Source organism: Anguilla rostrata, chromosome 9 (assembly GCF_018555375.3).
Source record: "Anguilla rostrata isolate EN2019 chromosome 9, ASM1855537v3, whole genome shotgun sequence".
Classification (NCBI taxonomy): domain Eukaryota; kingdom Metazoa; phylum Chordata; class Actinopteri; order Anguilliformes; family Anguillidae; genus Anguilla; species Anguilla rostrata.
The window spans coordinates 43,144,098-43,164,537 of NC_057941.1; the positions used below are offsets into that span (position 1 = coordinate 43,144,098).

Below are 20,440 nucleotides of genomic sequence, written 5' to 3' on the forward strand. Positions count from 1 at the left end.
TGTATGTGTGTGTGTGTGCATGTATGTGTGTGTGTGTGCATGTATGTGTGTGTGTGAGTGTGTGTGTGTGTGTGTGTGTGTGTGTGTGTGTGCGTTTAGGCAGTTGTTTGGGAGGCCTGCATCAAGGAGTAGAAATGCTTTCAAAACCATCCATTTGTTCATCTGCTGATATTAACAAGCTTAGCGTATTAATTTGAAGTACATACACATAATTGCACTCTGTAATTATTTCATTCTTTTAACCGACTCCCCATCGACCACATGAGCCAATGGGATTGCACTGCTGAGCGTGCAGGGGCCAACTGCCTTCAGTTTCTTGATGACGTAACCACGGCGCCCACATTCTGAGTTCTGAAACATGTAATCATGCAACGCAGTGAAGTGCTCTGTGAATCGCAGCTCGGAAGCCACTTCCTGCACCATTAGCTGTACTTAGAAAGCGCATGAATGGCAACAATTAGCAAACATAAAACTGTTCAACGGCTCTCTATTTACACACGGGGGAATAGCGCGCAGCTTAAAAGAGCAGCAGCAGTAATCCCAAAACTCATTTCCCAGTGAACATACGCATCCGCTTGTTTCGCTTGTTTTAAAATAGGCGAGTTCTCACACAAAAAAACAGGTTCGTCAAGCTTGGTAAGAATGAAAAAATTCAGTCGGATTGGCCACTGCAGTTCCTGCACTTCGCATCAGCCCAAAATAATCAATTATCATTAGCAAAGATGGATTGGCTGTACTGTTTGCCTGTAATACAAATTAGTTATGAAAGTATGAGAACACCGGTGCACCGCAGTGCAGAAGATTATGGATTATATGGTCTGTTTGTACATGACCGTGTGAACTGTGGTTTTTATCTTTATCATTAATATCATTAATAATATAGAGAAAGTCACTGATTGCATGGCACCTGCTACACTCGTCCAATGTGACAAATTTATGAATTATTAGTTCAAATGTATTATACACTGATGTACTATGTAGCTAATTTAAGCTTTTGTAAAATAACAAAATCAAACGATGTCATGAATATATTTAAAGTAATGATATTTTATCATATCATCCAGGTTAGGCCTTAATAAATAAAATTTTACCTGACGTAGAAAACTATCGAGCCCTTGCAATAATGGTTTTAACCATATGCTGCAATATATTTAAAACTGAAATCTTGAATCCCAAGATCCTTTGCAGTGCTTCAGTACTCTAAAAGGTGTCACAATAGGTGTTGATTACTGGATTAGCTGGCCCATGCATTTCCTGTCATAAATCACGCTGCAATTTTGCACCTACAGTCCACACAGTGCACTTTCAAAAGGCCATTCCCGGGCAAACCTCACGCGTATGGATGAAAAGGCATGTGTCCGTTGCATACATCCAGTTCATATGCATCACATGCACCTAAATTTTTCATCGCACTCTTGAATTTTTAATATTGTGCTTCTACCGTTTCCAAAATTAAGAAGACATTATGCTTGAATACATTAACACCACACTTCTCACATTGCACTGTACACTAAGCTCATAAATACACAGAGTGCAGGCAGCGTTTCTTAAAGAGCCCTTTATTAGAGGGCTCAGTGGCGCAAACACGGGAGCAAAGTTCCCAGATTAAGTCGTCAGGAGGTCCACAAATCCCAAGCCCCTCTAGGCCGGTTTCCCAATTAATCCTGTTTCTCTTAAAGTACGGTTGGGGCGCACACGCATACCCACTCTCCTCCCCCTCAGCCGATCGCCCCCTCTCCCCAGACCGTGGCACCACAGTTTTCAACGTCGTACAATCCCACCGTACGTGCAAAACGGCGACTGCAGAACGAACCGTTACGTAAAGCTAATCCTGTTCCCTGAGCGGAGGCCAGAGCCGGGAGAGCCTCGCTCTCCAGGAACAGATTACTGATCTCACTGATCTGCCTGACTGCTCCGCGAGACTGCAGGGGTTCAGTGTGTGTGTGTGTGTCTGTGTCTGTGTGTGTGTGTGTGGGGTGTGTGTGGGTATGTGAGTGTGTGTATGTGGTGTGTGTGGGCATGTGAGTGTGTATGTGTGTATATGTTGTAGGGGTGTGTGTGTGTGTGTATGTGTGTGCATGTGTGAGTATGTGTGTGTGTATGTGGTTTGTGTGGGTATATGATGTGTGTGTGTGTAGTGTGTGTGTATGGGTATTTGAGTGTGTGGGTGTATATGTAGTGTGTGGGTATGTGAGTGTATCTGCATGTGTGGGCCTGTGAGTGAATGTGAGTGTGTGTGTGCATGTGTTTGTGTGTGTGGAAATGTTATTGTGTGTGAGAGAATGTGTGTGTGTGTGTTTGTGTTTGAGATTGAGGGTTTCACTGGGTCTGATTCCTTCCCCTCCCCCCTCTAACCCTACCCCCCCCATTTCTCTGATGTTATGTCAGCTCCACACGCTCTGCACCCCATTCCACACGCTCTGCCCCCCCAGCCCCACCCCCCCCAGACAAAGAGACGGGGGGCACATTATTATTCTAAGTGTTTTTCCTTTTTTATTTTAATTCATCTTCTCGGCCTGACGCTCTGCAGCTCCAAAGCAGTTTACGTAACCACACCGCAAAGCCCTGTGAAATGCCGTGTAAACAAGCCGTTTCAAGCATCTCCTTAATCTCACCCACCGAAGCAGCACAGCCAGAGAAGCACACACCGTACACTACATATATAATTCATATTACATTCCATTATTACTACTAATGATCACTGTCATATAGAAGAAGCTTTTGTCCAGGACAAAATGCAAAACACCGGGATATAAATTACAATAAGGTAATAAAGGAAATATAGCATAACATTAAACAGCCAAAACTGGAGAAAATACTGATACTGTCTCCCAGTGTACCACCAAGAGTAAAATTCTACATTCACAATTAGAAACATGCTTATCACCCACCCGACCATAACGCTTGCATTCGTGAGCTATGCTCTTGACCAAAGATGAACCGCACACCTTATTCATAAACAAGCTTCACCGTGCAGGGGAGGGTACTACACACTTTCTATGACAAACAGACCATCTCCTGCTATCTCAGAGGTGCCTTCTGTGAATGCCTGGACGGAAGAGTAGGTTTTTTTGGGAATGTTTTTTTCAGAATTCCGAGTCAGTGTTCTAGAACTCCATTGCTTTCATTGGCCAGTAGTGATTGTGACATCAGCAACAGAAGGTTTAAAGAACATTCTAATCGCATATTAGTGATGTCACACATTAAAGGGTTAATGAAGGCAGGTGCTGGCAGTGTGCTGAGCTGCAGGGAGACACAGAGGGATGCTGGGGGAAGAGAACGTTGCTTCTGCTCCGACAAAACAACAAGACATGCAGCGGGAGTGGCAAACAAGCACCAGCGTGTGTGTGTGAGAGAGGCAGAGTAGTGTATGTGAGTGTGTGTGCAAGCGTGTGAGTGTATAGTGTGTGTAGTGTGTACAGTGTGTGTATAGTGTGTGCACAGTGTGTGTGTATATAGTGTGTGAGCCGAGAGCAGGCACTCACTGCTGTACAGAGTGTGTGTATAGTGTGTGTGAGTGTGTATAGTGTGAGTAGAGTATGTGTATTGTGTGTAGTGTGCATAGTGTATGTAAGCAGAGCAGGTACTCACTGCTGTACAGAGTGTGTGTATAGTGTGTGTAGTGTATGTGTATAGTGTATATAGTGTGTGTGCCTGGTGAGCAGGTACTCACTGCTGTACAGAGTGTGTGTATAGTGTGTGTAGTGTATGTGTATAGTGTATATAGTGTGTGTGCCTGGTGAGCAGGTACTCACTGCTGTACAGTGTGTGTGTATAGTGTGTGTATAGGTAATCACTGCTGTACAGAATGTGTGTACAGTGTGTGCAGTGTATGTGTATAGTGTATATAGTGTGTAAACTGTATGTAAGCAGAGAGCAGGTACTCACTGCTGTACAGAGTGTGTGTATAGTGTGTGTGTATAGTGTATATAGTGTGTGTGCCTGGTGAGCAGGTACTCACTGCTGTACAGAGTGTGTGTATAGTGTGTGTAGTGTATGTGTATAGTGTATATAGCGTGTGTGCCTGGTGAGCAGGTACTCACTGCTGTACAGAGTGTGTGTACAGTGTGTGTAGTGTATGTGTATAGTGTATATAGTGTGTGTGCCTGGTGAGCAGGTACTCACTGCTGTGCACAGTGTGTGTATAGTGTGTGTAGTGTATGTGTATAGTGTATATAGTGTGTATACTGTATGTAAGCAGAGAGCAGGTACTCACTGCTGTACAGAGTGTCTATCCAGGAGAGTCTGGGCAGGCCTCGGGTGCTCAGGTGCTCCATTCCCCCGATCCGACGGCAGCCGCTTTCCCAAACACTTCCCTCCTTTATTATCCTGTCTTTTCCTCCTTTTCCTCCCTTTCCTCCCTGCTCTTTTCTTTTCCTTTCAGGGCTGAGAGGCGGCGCTCATCTCAGAGCGACAGAGGAGCGCGGGGAGCGAAGCGAAGCGGACCGGCGGAGCGCGAGGGCGAATCCGCGCGAACTCAAAAGAACCCCCCCCGCTTCAGAGCAGCGTCTCACAGACGGACCGACAGCACAATGAGCCAGCACAGCCAGAGGCAGCAGCCCAGCACAGCCAACCGTCGCTACGGCAGGGAAAGCTCTCTCTGTCGCTCCCTCTCCCTCTCTCTCGCTGCCTCTCTCGTTCTCCAAACCTGCCTCCTCCCTCTCTCTCTCTCTCTCTCTCTCTCTCACTCTCTCGTTCTCTACCTCTCCTCGGCGTTGCTATAAAAATGAATTTCCCCAAGGCTTGTTGCTGCCTTCCCAGTCGCCTCGCGAAGGAAAAAACAAAAGGCGCAGAAAGCAGGAGAATCAGAGGATGGCTCGCAGAGCTGGCTGCTGATCTGTGTTTGGCAGCCTCTCTCTCTCTCCCTCCCTCTCTCGCTCTCACGCTCTCTCTCTCTCTCTCTCCCTCACGCACTCCCCCTCGCTCTCTCTCTCTCTTGCTCTCTCTCCCTCATACACACTCCCTCTCTCGCTCTCCCACTCTCTCTCTCCCCACACACTCCCCCTCTCTCTCCACTCACTCCCCCTCACTCTCTCTAGCTCTCTTCTCTCCCACACACACACTCCCTCTCTCTTTCTCTCTCTCTCCCCCCGCACACTCTCTCCTACTCACTGACTCCCCCTCAATCTCTCTCTCCCTCTCTCTTTCTCTCTCCATCCCTCTCTCTCTCTCTCTCTCTCTCTCTCTCTCTTCCCCTCCCTCTCTCTCTCTCTCTCTCTCTCCGAGGCTGCATTAGTGCTTCTCTCCAGAGGGGCATCGCTCTGCTTTAATAGGCCGAGCCTCCCGGCTAATGTGTTCCTGTGTCTCCACAAACACACACAGCCGCTCCGCTCGCTCTCCGCAGCGCGAGGGCTCTGTGGGGCCCAACTGAAACCGCTCCATCTGCGGACGCTAACCGCACGCTAGCCAGCCGCTCACAGGAGCCAGCGCTCCCCCGCGTCATCGACATCACGCGCTCTTACAGACGGAGAGAGGAGAGGAGGGAGAAGGAGGAGAGGAGAGGAGGAGAGGAGGAGAGGAGAGAGTGAGGAGGAGGAGAGGAGGAAGAGGAGGGAGAGGAGGAGAAGGAGAGGAGGGAGGGAGAGGACAAGAGGGAGAGGAGAGAAGAGGAGGTAGATGAGAGGAGAGGAGAGGAGGGAAGGAGAGGAGAGGAGGGTAGAAGAGGAGAGGAGGAGAGGAGGGGAGAGGAGAGGAGGGTGGAGACAGGAGAGGAGAGGAGGGGAGAGGACAAGAGAGGAGAGGAGAGAAGAGGAGGGTAGATGAGAGGAGAGGAGGGAGAGGAGAGGAGAGGAGGGAGAGGAGAGGAAGGGAGGGGAAGGGAGAGGAGACGAGGGAAGGAGAGGCCAGGAGAGAGAGGAGGAAGTGTGTCAGAACACAAACAAAGGGAGTGAGTTCATGTCTCATGGTGTGAGCCAACACAGGCCAGGAGCCAGGGAGAGGAGGCCAGCGCGAGAGGAGAGGAGCGAGGGAGAGGAGTAACGAGACTCGGGGGGTGGACAGCTGACGAGTGGGGGGGGGGGGGGGGAGAATGCTGGGGGAGGGAGAGAGGAGGAGGAGGAGGAGTGGTGTGGGTTCTGACAGATGGGGTGCCGGTCTGTCTTCTCCCAGCCCAGGAGTCAGGGGGTAATGAGCTGTGTCCACTCACTGTTGCCCCCCCCCCCCCCCCCGTCTGGGACACCTGCTGGAGGGAGCGGCCATAGATGTAGAATTGCTATACTGGCCGACAGTTCCTTTCCAAATCGTTCCAATCGATCTGGTCTGAAAGGGCGTCCTAAATCAGCGCCCCCTTTTAAGGTCTGATCAGACGCGGTCCGATTCGATGCGACCGCGCGTTGCCGTGCGACCACTGCGCCGTTGCTTTAAAAGAGCAGAGCCGTTCTCTCTGCTCTATTTTCTACAGGACAGAACAGCGAGGGCGTGCCTGTCCGCAGACCCCGCCCTAATGACCCAGCATTCAGGAAGTGGACGGAGGAAAAGACCCAACCTTTCCATTCAGGAGAAAACACTTCCTCTCACGGTCAAACCTGTGTTGACCACTTCAGTTTCAGCGAATGCCCGTGTGCTAAGTTTCCTGTCAGGGCAGGGCTCTACATTAGCACGTGCTCCTAAATTAAAAGATTTAGCAGCACACTAATGCATCCCAATTATTATCCCGTTTATACATTATTTTTCCCAGTTTGCACCCATTCATTTTCTGGAGCAACTGCTCATAAAATGTGAGAACTGTTGAGCCCTGGAGGGGCGTGTCTTCACAGCATTGTGCTTTAGGCTTTGGTATCGAGCGGTTGCGTCTTTGGACTGCAGGTCAGAGGTCGTAGGTCACAGGCCAGGAGCAGGGCAGGGGAAAGCCCTAGAAGGCTCGATGGACCGAACGCCCCTGTCACCACTCTCTACTACCTGCAGATAGCACGCGTCACCCGTCCCGGTCGCAGATAAGACAGGGAGCCCATGTGACAGCCGAAAAACACCGGCAGTTCCCCCCAGAGCGGGACAGTGTGAGAGCAGCCTGGCAGAGGGCGGGTGAAGGGGGGGGGAGGAGGGAGGGAGAAATGAAATCAAACGGGGACACAGACGCGGGCGGTAAATCTCACGGGCTCGATCGATGAGCTTCTCACAGACGCCGAAAAACACAACGCCGTGACCGACAGCACGAACAGCCCTCGCTCAGACACGGGACACCCCGTCCCGCCACTGGCCACGGCTTCGCCGAATTTACAGCCCAGTGCCCCCCCCCCCCTCCCCAAACAGCAGTAAATTAACGGCGCATTGTTAGCGCCAACAAAAGGTATCGGCGCTAACCGTTATGTGGCTCCCTAAAAAAAAAATGAATACGAACTTATATCTCAACATGAGGAGCGTAACGCGCGACGCAGGTTAAAACCGGATCATTTCATTAGCGTCTGTTTCTGGTTTGGTTTCTGCGGCGCGGTTCATTGTGCCGCCCCGAAAGATGTTTCAGTTAGGCTTCGGCTTCTGCTCTTCTGGCCGAGCCGTGTGACAGGAGAGCGCAGGAGCGCGACTCTGAAGATCGGCGCTAACGCGCAGAGCCGTCGCCCGGATAAACACGCCAATTAGGAGCGGACGCGAGTCTGAAAGCCACGCTCCGCACTGCGTGCTACGAACCCCACCCCACACACACACACACACACACACACACACCCCTTCCCTCAGCTCTGTGTTTAATGGGGGCCGGGAGGGGGGGGGGGGGGTGAGGAGGGATAACTGAAGCAGAACAACTTCAATTAGGACACGAAAGCGCACGAGGGCCTCCCCCTCCCCCCCTCACTCCCCCGACCCCCCCCCAGCATGCAGTGGGTGTGCAGCTCGCCGCTTTGTCTGCCAACAAAGGACCCGCTCCCCGCCTCGGCCGAAGGGCCAGGCCAGGGGCCTCCGCGGAAACCCGCGGAAACCCGCGGAAAACGCCAACCTTCCCCACGCTCCACCGCCTGATTTGGAAGATTTGCGTGTGGGGGTTGAGGGGTGGGGGGGTTGGGAGAAGGGGGGTTACAGGGGGAGATATGGGGGGAGGTGCGATTGCCGTCGGACGGGAGAAACGGATTTGGGTTGTCGCTCACGCGGGCGCGTGTGCACGCGCTCAGACAGGAGGAGACACAAAGGGCCGATGGAATCGGCTCGCAGCTCAGCGCTGAAGCGGCGCTTCATCAAAAATGCATTTGCAGAAGAGTTCACACGACGCTTTGTGTGAAATGTGGGACAGGGCCGGGTCGTTAGCCGCGAGACTGCATCTCAGCTGCAAACCCTTCCCCCCAAACACCCAACACCCTGCCCGCGGGCACAGCTTAACAAAGAAAGCGTACACATGCACACACATACGGGCACACACAAATACATATGGACACACACGCACGCATTCACATGCACACATACATATGGACACATACTTACAGGCACACACACACACATACATACGCACACTAATGTGCATATGTACACACACATGCACAAACGCGCATACATACACACACGCGCACACACACTCGTAAGTACGCACAAGCATGCGCACACACGTGCACCTATATATATATACACACACACCCGCAAACATGCAGACGCACAATGCAAGCGCACACGTATACAAACACACACACACACACACGCACACGCACATAAGAGCACGCACACGCGCACACACTCAAACCCACGGCCATGAGAAATGAATTCAGCGTCGCGGTGTGAAGTGAAAGGCCGTCTGGCGTCTGCGAGCCGACCCACAGCCAGCGGAGTCTTCAGAGAGGCGCGAGACTGCGGGAAGCTGAACAGCGCCGCGGAAACGCCTCCGGCTCTCCGTCACGCAGACGTCCGAGCGTCTTCGAAAGGGCTGCGGAAAACACCAGGCCCGCCGCGGGCGCGGAGAGAGGCGGCACGACACAGTAATGAGGCCCTTCGCCGTGCGCCATGTCAAAGAAGGTCCCCGCCCCTCAGCGCCACGAAACGTGTCCCCAGTTAATCCGCTCTCAGGACAATACAATGCACGTGCATTCAGGAAATACCATTTAAGGTGTGAGGTCACAAATATGTGATTAGAATGTTCTTAACTGAACATTCTATTGCTGATGTCACAATCACCGTTGGTAATTGAAAGCAATGGAGTTCTAGAACACTGTCGAAAAAAAGCAAAAAACCCACTCTTCAAAGATGAAAACAGTATCATGTGGCCTGTCTGTCTGTGAGGGGTTGCCCCTGGGGACAGCTGTGTGCTGATTGGAGGGCTGAGGCTGGGAGGGTGATGCCTGGCCCCCGGGGGGGGGGCCCTTTCCTTTGCCGCCCTAAATCAGCTGGACCGCTCAAGGGCCCAACCTGCTGTTCTGTCCTCCGATTCAGTCTAATTTTATTTTCTCCTCATAAAATAAGTAAATAAAAGAAACATCATTTAATGGAACAAAGCAAGACGGAGCCACGTGAGGGAGTGTGGAAATAGGGCGGGGCTCAGCCGAGGTCAGAGGTCAGAGGTGGTGGGGCCGAGCTCAGGGGAGCGATCGTGTTCCCCCCAGTCCAGTCTAAGGAGTTCTGTTACGCTGCCACCATCTGTCACCTCCCCCCCCCTCTACAAAGAGTCACCGGTCACTCTCCCACTAATGTGTCCTCCAGTGTCTGTTCCTACACCATAGAGTGCTCTGTGTGAGAGCACAGGGACACAGAGCACAGTGACACAGAGTACAGCAACTCAGCACAGGTGCATTCTGGGGAGGACAGAGTGGTTCCTTTGCCACAAGGCTGACTGCTCTGCCCCATTCCACTGCTCACTAACAGACTGCAGCCGACAGACAGACAGCAAACCTCCTGACCCTCAGCAAGCACTGGCACAAAGCAGCAGCAGCAGACTGTACGTGCACTACAGACTCTACCACACTGCCACACTGCTACATGAGGAAGACTGCTGGGTCCCATCGTAAGGAGGATGCTCATTATGTCCGCGCTGAGTATGGGCACTCCCACTCTCTGCAGTGATGTGGAGCATAAAGATTCATCACAATAAGTTCCGGCTGCAGTTAGCGACCGAGCGCTAATGAGCCTCCCGCCCGCCTCATATCCCCCAGATCTGGCTGACAACTGCGGCTGAATAACAGAAATCAGTCAAGCTCAATCGTTTAAAGCCGCGTTCGGTTCGTTAGTCGCAGAAACTCTGCGAAAAGTCCCCCCGTTAACTGTCCCCACCCCCCCCCCCCTCCTGCGTTCCCAAGACGTCTGGAAAATGGCTAGGCCAGCTGAAAGAACCGATAACGTGAACCGACGCTTAACCGTTTGACGGCTCGGCGTTCGAAGGCTCCCGCTCTTTAGCCGGATTTACATTAGCGGGCCGACTTGCTGAGCGCTCCTCCTGGTGGAAACCCGCACGCAAATATTTTCCGTGGTGCCAAACGACGTCGGCGAGAGAAATACGCCGAGCCACGGCGAGCACGGTCACGAGCAGACAGACCCGCGCGCCGGATAAGAGCGTCTGCCAAACGACTGTACCGTAATGTTAAAGCTGACCGCGTGCACATGGCTCAGGGTGGATTACGCACTACAGACACGGTACCGCAGGCCCAGAGGCAGGCAGAGGCTTAACCCTGTGACCGCTGCTCAGCTAGCCCCTTAAAATCCCCACGTTCCTGCATAATTAACCACGGGAAGCGCAGCTGTGTCACTCAGCCGCAGCTCCTGGGGGGGTAAGGGGAGTGACGCGTAAAAACAGGAGCGGTCCAATGACGGTGGTCCGCTCTGCCCGGCTCCTCCCCCTTACCCCCTCCCCCCTTACCCCCCTCTTAACGCCAGACTTCAGGTCTGGTGGGCGGAGTCTCTCCCTGAAGGGTTGCTCATCTCTTCCAGTGCCCCCCCCCCCCCCAAACCTGTCTCCTCTCTTCATACTCTTTCTCGCCCTTTTTCCTTCAGCTACTGGTGACAATCTCCGTGGGGCCTTTTTGGGCCACAGCGCCCCCTTCTGGCACCGAAGTGCCCACCTGACTGTGGCCACCCTGCTCTGGCAGGACTGCCACCCGTCCAAAGGGATCACAGAGCTTCTCCACCCTAGCTCCCTAGTGGTGGAACGAACTCCCCGTCCCTCTCCGACCCTCCCCCTCACTACCCATCTTCCACCGTGGTCTGAAGACTCATCTCTTCAGACTATACCTGGACTAACTACCACCACTCTGTATATTTCATTCTAAATCCACCCCCCCCCCCCTTCATGACACTCGTTACCCCATCCCCCATCCCAGCACTTTTTGGTCATTTGTATTTGTCCTAATACTGTAGCTTGTTCTTCTGCCTAGTTGGCTTTGCAGAGGTTAGGTCAGAATAGCGTTCACTGTGTTCTTGGCTAGAAATAGCTATACAAAATAAGTATTGTATCTTATTGAACCTGTGTTTTGTAGTTGTCCATGACCACTTTTTGTATGTCACTTTGGATAAAAGCGTCTGCCAAATAAATGTAATGCAATGCAACGATGGTGTTCTCTCCCCTGAGACCAGTCCACTCCCCACACAGTCCCGTTCACCCATCACACAGCCTCGCCCAATCCCCACACAGTCCTGCCCAATCCCCACACAGCCCTGCCCACTCCACACACAACCTTGCCCACTCCCCAGACAATCCTGCCCATTCCACTCACCACACAACCCCGCCCATTCCACTCACCACACAACCCCGCCCATTCCACTCACCACACAACCCCGCCCATTCCACTCACCACACAGCCCAGCCCATCACCCACACAGTCCCGCCCACTCCCAGCACAGCCCTGCCCACAGCAGAAGATGCACAGGACGTGCCCAGTACCCACACAGCCCAGCCCACTCCCAGCACAGCCCCGCCCACAGCAGAAGATGCACAGGACGTGCGGTCGCGCGGTCTGCTGCGCCGCGGCTCCTCAGCTACACACAGGAAGCACAGACCGCTGACTGTGACTCACAGGGTGCTCAGAACAGAGCCCCCGGCACCCAAGCGTACTCTTAACGACTCGCGCCAGGGCACGGGGGCATTCCTTCCCTGCCACACAGGTCTCTGTGCCCAGCGTACACACAAGCCCACAGAACACAATAACACTCGCTGGATCAGTGCCACAATGAACGCTAGTGCTAAATCGCTCCTACCATCAGCAACGCCGCTGATAAATAATACTGTGTGGAAGTGGACTGCAGTGAGCAGAGGGAGGGACAGGAAACGGAGCTCCGGGGCCGCAGGTCAGGGCTTCCTGCGGCCGCCAACGGCCGCGCCAGCCTGAGTCACAGGCCCGCCCGCGGCAGACTGGCGCCGTACCCTGGCAACGGCGTACCCCGGCAACAGCGCGCACGCCGTCATCACCGTTTTATCACTCCTTCCTTCAGTCACGCCCTTCGATTCCCTCCCCAGAACACGGCCCTACTTGTGAAAGTTAAACATGGACGCTTATTCAGAATTATTGAAGTAATATTAATAATAATAATAATAATAATAATAATAGAAAGCGAGGTTTCTGAGTGCTCACAGCTGACGGCAGGGCTCTACGCTAACATTCTAACAGAGAGCACATGCGCTCCCAAGCTGACGAATTTAGGAGCGCGCTACTGCATCCCAATTAGTGGACGTGCTCCTAAGTTATTTTTCCAGTTCTCAGGGGGCAAACGCTCCTAAAATGGGAGCGCAGCGGAGCCCTGGCTGGCGGGGGGGCGGGGGGGGATGTCCGCGAGCGGAGTGAGGGGCGGCTCCCCCGGCGGCGGTAATTAAAGCCGGCGGATCGAGCCCTCGCCCCGGCGCAGCCAGGCGGCGGAATCAGAGCGACGGACGTTCGCGCCGGTTCTCCCTCTCGGCCTCGCTCCCCCGGCCCGCCGCTCCGCTCACTGACGCGTCGCAAAAAAGCCAGACGTCGCCCCGTCTGAAGGGACATGCAGCGCTGTTATTACTATCATCATTACAAATATCGTTATTATTATTATTGTTACCTGTGACCTCTTATGTGGGGCGGTGCTCATATCAGGAGCACAAGTAACCACTGTGGCCCAGAAAGCACACCAGTCACCCCCCCCCTCAATTCCATCACCCAATTTAGCAGGTTGGAAGAACCTCAGTCAGACAGCCGACATAGTGCTTTGTCTGTAGTACAGCCACCCATTGAACCACCTCCCCACACACACACACACACACACACACACACACACACACATACACGCTCGCTCACAAAGGCTCACACACGCTCGCTCAGAAAGGTTCACACACGCACACACATGCATGTACACACTCATGCGCACACACTCACACAAACACACACTTGGCAGTTAACCACGCTGACCGTCTCTAATGGAGGACCAGCTGAGGTGAGCTGGCCCTCAGGACCATCCCCAGACCGTAGCATAGCAACAAAGGATCAGGGGTTCTGGGAAGGGCAAGACACGCCCTTTCATTCTGTCAGCTCATGTGCAGCCTAGCCTGGAGCCGTGTGTGGGTGTGTGTGTGTTTTTCCATGACAGTGTGTGTGTCTGTGTCTGTGTGTGTGCATGTGGGCACGTCTGTGTGTATGTGTGTGTGTGTGTGTGTGACCCTGTGTGCTGTGTGTGTGCACATGGGAGCGTGTGTGTGTGTGTGTGTGTGTGAGCCTGTGTGCTGTGTGTGTGCACATGGGAGCACGTGTGAGTGTGAGCCTGTGTGTGTGCACATGTGAGCGTGTGTGTGTGTGTGTGAGCCTGTCTGCTGTGTGTGTGCACATGTGAGCGTGTGTGGGTGTGTGTGTGTATGTGAGCGTGTATGTTTGTGAGCGTGTGTGCTCATGTCAGCTTTTGTGTGTGTGTGTGTGTGCGCGCATGTGAGAGCCTCTGCGTGTGCGTGTCTGACTGTGTCCCTGTGCATTAAGCGCTAGGTGAATTCACTCTGATCTATTGAGGTCAGCCTACATGAAATGTGCTCAGATTGGGGTGAGGGGCATGGTTAGCGTCTACTCACAGAAGCACTCACACACACACCCACACACACACACACACATACACACACACACCCACACACACACACATACACACACACACACATACACTCACGCACACACACACATATACAAACACACAAACAGGTACGCGCGAACACATACACAAACTACATGAGCGCACACACACACACACTCTCACACACACACACACACACATACACACAAACACACACACACATATACACACACACACACACCACGCTCTACACACACATCGCCGTTCAGACAGAGAGGCTCTTCCTGTAAAGTGAGGTGCTACCCACAGCACCGCCCCTGACTCATGACATATTCATGCCATTTGTTCCTCGCTGGTGTTTGTTTCCATCCACAGAGTGATATTTGCTCTATTCAAGCATGAATCCCAGTATTAAACTCACATAAAACCATACACACCACAAATGTTCCGTTTACGTCCATAAACGCATGAATATTTTATAGCACATTTATAAATATTTTCACAGTAATATCCCCACATCTCATATGTATGCTTGCAGATTCACAGAGCAGTGTATTAATCACGTGCAGCATATTACAGTGCCACAACAACATTAAAAAGGAGACAAATGGGTCCATATCGATATTCCCTCAATGAGAATATTCACACACAAGCTGCTTTATGGAAATATAAATCATACAGTGACCTCAGAGACGGTCTTCACCCTCTCCGATCTCGGGCCCATTTGTCAACCTGGACTGCAGATTCTACCCAAGGTATTCTGATACCGTACCTGTACACACGCTATTATTACTCCTCTGAATGAACGGTTCAACAGACTGAACAGACTGACACTATACTGCCATCTACTGGTCAACAACCACCAGCACAAAATTATCAATATTTATAATGGAGCGGTACTTTAAAAAATACCGAATGACGCAGCTACCCCAACATATCCATCAGGGCCTGCGAGACACTTCAAAAGTGCTGACCAATAAACGCTCCCCATTTCATCTTTTGGAACGTCTTTAAGCCCAATAATTACTGGAACACTTAAATTAAATAATGGGAGATTGTTTTGTCGTACTAAAAAGGGAGCATACTCACAAGTTACACCATCACTTGAAACCCACTGTGCACCCTTACGCACTTCAAAACACACGCAAAGGCATAACTGCACCAAGACACAGACACATCCTACAGCAAGGAGTCAGAGCATGGCTTGCCTGTACAGAGATAGCCCCTATTTCTTTAACATCTAGAAGCTATTTGCATGGTTTGTAAACAATCAATAAGTGTTAGGCTAACTGGTGTCCTAATTGATGTTGGACATCACCTCAATCACCTGAACAAACATTCAACAGCTCTAGGGTTACAGGGGCATCTTATTCAAAAATCCTTTTTTGATGATAAATCGATCCGTGGGCCGATTATAAAAAAAAAACCCACCAATTAAAACGTGTAGACGTGCGTCTCCTGTTTGAGTGACACATTTCCCTAAGATCTGTCACCCTCCATTTAGGGCAGCTGCATCAACTGTCTGTGCAGTAGGGACACAAAGGTTGATCAAAGGAGTGTGTTTTGCATGGAGTTACAGCAAATAAGATACCTAGACTATAACAGCTTAGAATGAGCTCTTCCACTCAATAACTGTAACAGAATCATTAAACTACAATAGCATGATTTTTTTACGGTAGTTTCAGCTTAAGAGCTCACTTGCTGATACGCAATGATATGAGTGATATGCTAAACAGAATATAAATCTTTATTGTCCAGTAAATATACGAATGAACAAATGCACGTGATGGTTTAAAATATAAAAACGATAATCATACATCTGGTAGATGAACAAACAGCAGCCTAAACACAACACAGAGACCCCAATGCAGCTTATCTACACTGTTATTTAATATAATACAGGGCAGGAATGATTTTTAGAGTGTTCTTTCCCCAACTAGTGACACATTAAAACTACTGTGTGACCTGACGGTAGCCTGTGGAATAAAGAGCACAGAGGGGCAACTCGTGCTAACGTGCTAACATTACTGACCCCCCTCCGGAAATACAGCATCAACTCAGGGCTCTGTGTTTGGCTGAGAGACACTTTTTCCCTTCGTTTTCCCATTTCAAACGAGCTTTCGACGCAAACTGCGACTAAGGGGGGGAAAACGCTCAACCGATGTCGATTCACAGCACGCGTCCTCGAAAAACCCCCTAACGGTGGACACGGCTCTCTGAGAAACGATCATCAGTCTGCTCATGATCACCTTTTAGTGCGTACATTAACTGCGATTAGGGTTTTGAAATTGATTCTTTTTTTTTTCTGGAAACAGTCACCTCTGGCCACCAGAGATTATGTTCAGCTTGATGCGGAAAAGACACTGAGTGACCTTGACAGAGTTGCACATCATGACTGGCACATCCAAACCAAACCTGGATTTCATCGGATTTTATACAACACTCAAAAAGCCCCTGAATTCACCGACATGGAGCCCAGCTTGTTTTAACACCACAGCCCTTTGGTGCTTATCAGAGAATTCTCTTAGCAGCTCACACAAACCCACAAGCTTGTGTGATTAAGCACAACCACTGAGAAACATTTGATTTTCAGCACTTTTAGCCAGGTATACAAAAGGAAAAGAAGAACAAACACGCGACTCACAACTCATTACAGATGGAGGGCACTTTCATACAATCCTCGGGCTGTCAATTTGACGTGCTTTTAAAAATAGGGGCGTGTCAAGTGAAATTACAGACTTGACTCTGACGCAAAATAATTTTTTAAAGAAAACACAAGCCACAGGAAAGATGTGGCAACATTCTTTCAAGGTGTCAAATTACTGTTTTTTTCTTTTGGAGCCAATCTCGTTTTCACTCAGACAAAATTATTTCTGAGTCACAGGACTACCGATTTTTGAACCGCTGAAGCCTTGAAAGGTCCCCTGTGATCGATGACGTCTGATCCCACTAGGACAGCCACTGAATGGATGGCTCATGGGACACTTTAGTGGGGGAGGGGGGCTATCTGCGGCTCGCCCACCTCCGCTGCGTACGTGTGCAGCGCGGTGACTTACGGCATCCATGACTCAGACTTGCCCCCCCCCCCCGCCCCCCCCGGCTGTGACATCACGAGCAGAACACACACTGCGCTGATGAATGGGCTCCATTCAGCAGACAGCTGCTGCCGTGGCGATGACACACGGCCGTCGGGCGCAGTTCTGCTCCCACTTGCGGTCACGCTCACAAAGCAGCGGCTCGTCTGTGAAAGGGTCACACGAGCCGGAATGCGCCGAACTCGCGGCCTCTTCTCTTCCACTTCAGAACTTTCAGTTCCGTGTCTGGCTCCTCTTACAAAAGTCAGGCTGATCTAACTGATACATGAAAAGTGCTCCCGTTGGTTTGCTGGCACCGTTATATCAGACAATGCAAAAAGCAAGTGCCCGTTTCAAACTTTCAAAAATAACACCCCCCCACCCCCCCCCAACCGCCCATGAGCATTGCTGCTGCTGAAAATGTATTTAATGTATTTTAGCTGCTCTTTACTGTCTGTTTTACACTGTGTTTCCAGAATGCCGAAGGCTAATTTCCATTTCCTGTAAATGTAATGGACAATAAAGTATTCTTATCTTATCTCACTGTGTAGTCAGATCCACCGGAGAAAATAAAACCCAAATGTACGGTTTCTTGCAGCGGCAATAACACATTGTATCCACAAGAGGTCAGTGTGTTCACAATCTGAAAGAAGGACCCCGCTCAAAGTGCACTGAAACAACAAGCCCATCCAGTCACAAACGTGGAACCTGCGAATTATCATGTGTCCTTTTGAATTTTGCAAATGTCTCTCCAAGGACTATAAAACAAGCCCAACAGTTGTTTAATCGGTAACCTACTTCTTGCAGTGCAAAAAAAAAATCGCAGCACAGCTGCATTTTGAAAATCCAAGTTCCTCATTTTTATACAACGCATAGGACGAGGGACTTGGTGAACTCGTAAATGCCAAGAGAATGCGGAGCAAGGGTGCAATCACGCCGTTTCCTGCTGACGCGGAGGTGTTGACTCTTCTGCTGAATGCGAGTCGCGCCGTCGCGCCGACACAGAAGTGGGTCGAGCAGCGTGTTTCCTTCCGACTGAAAATACGAACTTTTGCCGTGGCCTGGCCATCATAGGGCACGAGCTTCAGTCGTTATAGTGATGCCGTCGAGAAGCAGGCTACGGGCTATTTTATACGGTCTTTTGAGGGTCTTCTGACGTCGTAAGAAAGAAAACAATCTTGCTTTCCACATAACAGTGAAAATATGAGGCCGTTATCATGAGCTGTAACTGAAATTAAGGTGATGGATGTGCGCGTGGTTTCCACGAGACCGCACTCTTGCATTTATAGAATACGGGGACTTGCCGCAGCACAGAGACGTGCGTGTGTGTGTGTATGTGTGTGCGGAGGGGGGGTCAGCATAGACAGAGAGTAGGATGCGGTGTTGAACAACAGGCCCGAGTGTCAGTTCAAGCTCACTGAACTAAAGAGGATTCTGAAAATAATATCCGGTTGAAAGGGATGCCAAAAATTAACGGCTTGTTAACTGAAACTGCCTCTTGACCACCACAGTGGCTGATATTTAAACCATCTACACTATTTTTGTCTAGCCCCTTGCACCATGACACACATTACAGCTAAAACTCCTGTCAATACACAATCATTATTTGTTTATCTGACTGTGTTAACAACAGCAAACATGCAGGCGACTAAATAAAAACGCGTGTCTGAGTGGCAGTCTCAGGTGCAGCGGATTTCTGGTTTATAAGATCGTTGCATCTTTGCTGTCAAGATTTAGCCCGGCTCTCAAACGCCAGATCACAGTCTAACCTTACAGGGCAGTCACCCCCCCACCCAGGAGCTCTCACAACATCCATCGTCATAAACTACATCAATACCGTCATCATAATCATCCCCCATGGAGAACTCCTCTGAGACTACACATCATCCATCAGATCCCTACCCTCCTTCCATTGCTGTATCTGTCTCCAAGTTTGTATAGTAGAGATCTGAGATGCTTTTATTTTTCGGGTAGCTTCTCAAAATAGCACAAAAGAAAAACATTTTCCTGACGATTCGGGAATCGGTGGCGCTAAATCTTAATTCCCCAGGGCACTGACTGTGGCCGTGTATTAGCGCATGTACACAGGGAGCCCAAACCTAAACTTCGCGTTTTATCTGTTAGTGATAAGGAAGGTCTTATTTGAGCAAGGCGTTTGGGCAGCAGCTGTTTGGTGTCGTAACACTGGGCTAAATTTGCTTTTTAAAAAAACACAGACCCAGAAAGTCCATAATGTGCTTACCACCCTACTGTACAGGAAACACAGGCATTCTGAAGGCATTAAAATATAAACACCAGCTCCAGCTATTCATCTTCATAGCTGTACAATGTACACTACCGGTCAAAGGTCTTAGTGCACTTTACTCGTGTTTTTGTACCCTGTTCTAGTGAAATTTAAGCAGCTTAACTTTAGCATGAAGTTAAAAAGAATCTTTTACTTTGCAGGATAGGGACTTACATTTTGGAGTTAATAAAAAAGCCATATTTGGCTAAACAAATTCTCTCCGTTTTCCAACAAGAGAAGTAAAACAGAGTTGGTCTGAGACAAATTGGACAGAAAGGTTAAGGAGAAGCAACCCACTGGTGCAGTGCATCTGTAGGAACATTGACGCCACTGTTGGTGTGAACTATCAGAACCATATCCTCTCTGGGGCGGGTGTGCTAAAACTTTTGCCTAGTAGCATTTGTCTCTAAACATCATAAGAGGGGTTTCAGAGAAAGTCTACCCACATATGCAGTTAGCTTAAAACAAATACATGCATTTTAAAATGGCCTGAAAGTCATTCAAAAATAAGCAATTAAGCAGGAAGGGCTGAGGGAGACCTAGGTGCCTTACAACGCCCAACTTGCACAGACCACAGAACTGCCCGGAACATCCTGCTCTTCACTGCGGTTTCCATGACAACCAGAGGCTTGCAGCCAACCACTATTCACTGTGGTTCTCTGGTTTCAGGTCAGAGAGAGGCAGGAGGGTTTAGGCGGAGGCTGGGGAGAGGGGGTGTCTCAAAACTTAACCAACACAATGAAGCACTGTTTCTGCCCCATGTCTACTGTACCAACTGCGCAGGAATTTCGGGTCATCCACTGTCACATCCTGTAGGCTTACAACGGTTACAAAAGACCACTCGCAATCACCAAAGGAGGTGAGGGAAAAAGAAAAAATGACATGTTGGACTTTGGAGAGATTTGTTGTGTTGATTCCCAAAGCGGTTGGGGACAATTACCATTTCGCAGGAATAGCCCTTGTAACGGCATGAAACGATTAAGAATTAAAACGAAGGCAACCGTGTTCTATTACAGCCCCGTTGTTCCTATTAAACAGAGCGGATATCGTATTGCACCATTACAGTGTCCTTGCCAGGGAGGCCGTGCGTGAAAAGACACTACGCCATTGGTTAAAAATTAAGCAAAGTGACAGCTATGACCTGGCTGAATGGAAACCATATTCTCTTCAC

At 50.3% G+C, this 20,440-nt stretch overlaps 1 protein-coding gene across 3 annotated transcripts in view; it reads right to left on the reverse strand.

Annotated features, from left to right (window-relative positions):
* The window catches only part of abr (ABR activator of RhoGEF and GTPase), a 173,125-nt gene that overhangs the window by 141,957 nt on the left and 10,728 nt on the right, over positions 1–20,440 (reverse strand). Inside the window, exon 1 of one of the 3 annotated variants that reach the window (XM_064352280.1) lies at positions 4,217–4,885. The exons of the other annotated variants lie outside the window; for them this stretch is intronic. Coding sequence (XP_064208350.1) covers positions 4,217–4,277 — 61 coding nt within the window. The 5' untranslated portion in view covers positions 4,278–4,885. Of the gene's footprint in view, positions 1–4,216; positions 4,886–20,440 lie in introns of those variants that run through there. 3 annotated transcript variants of the gene reach the window in all.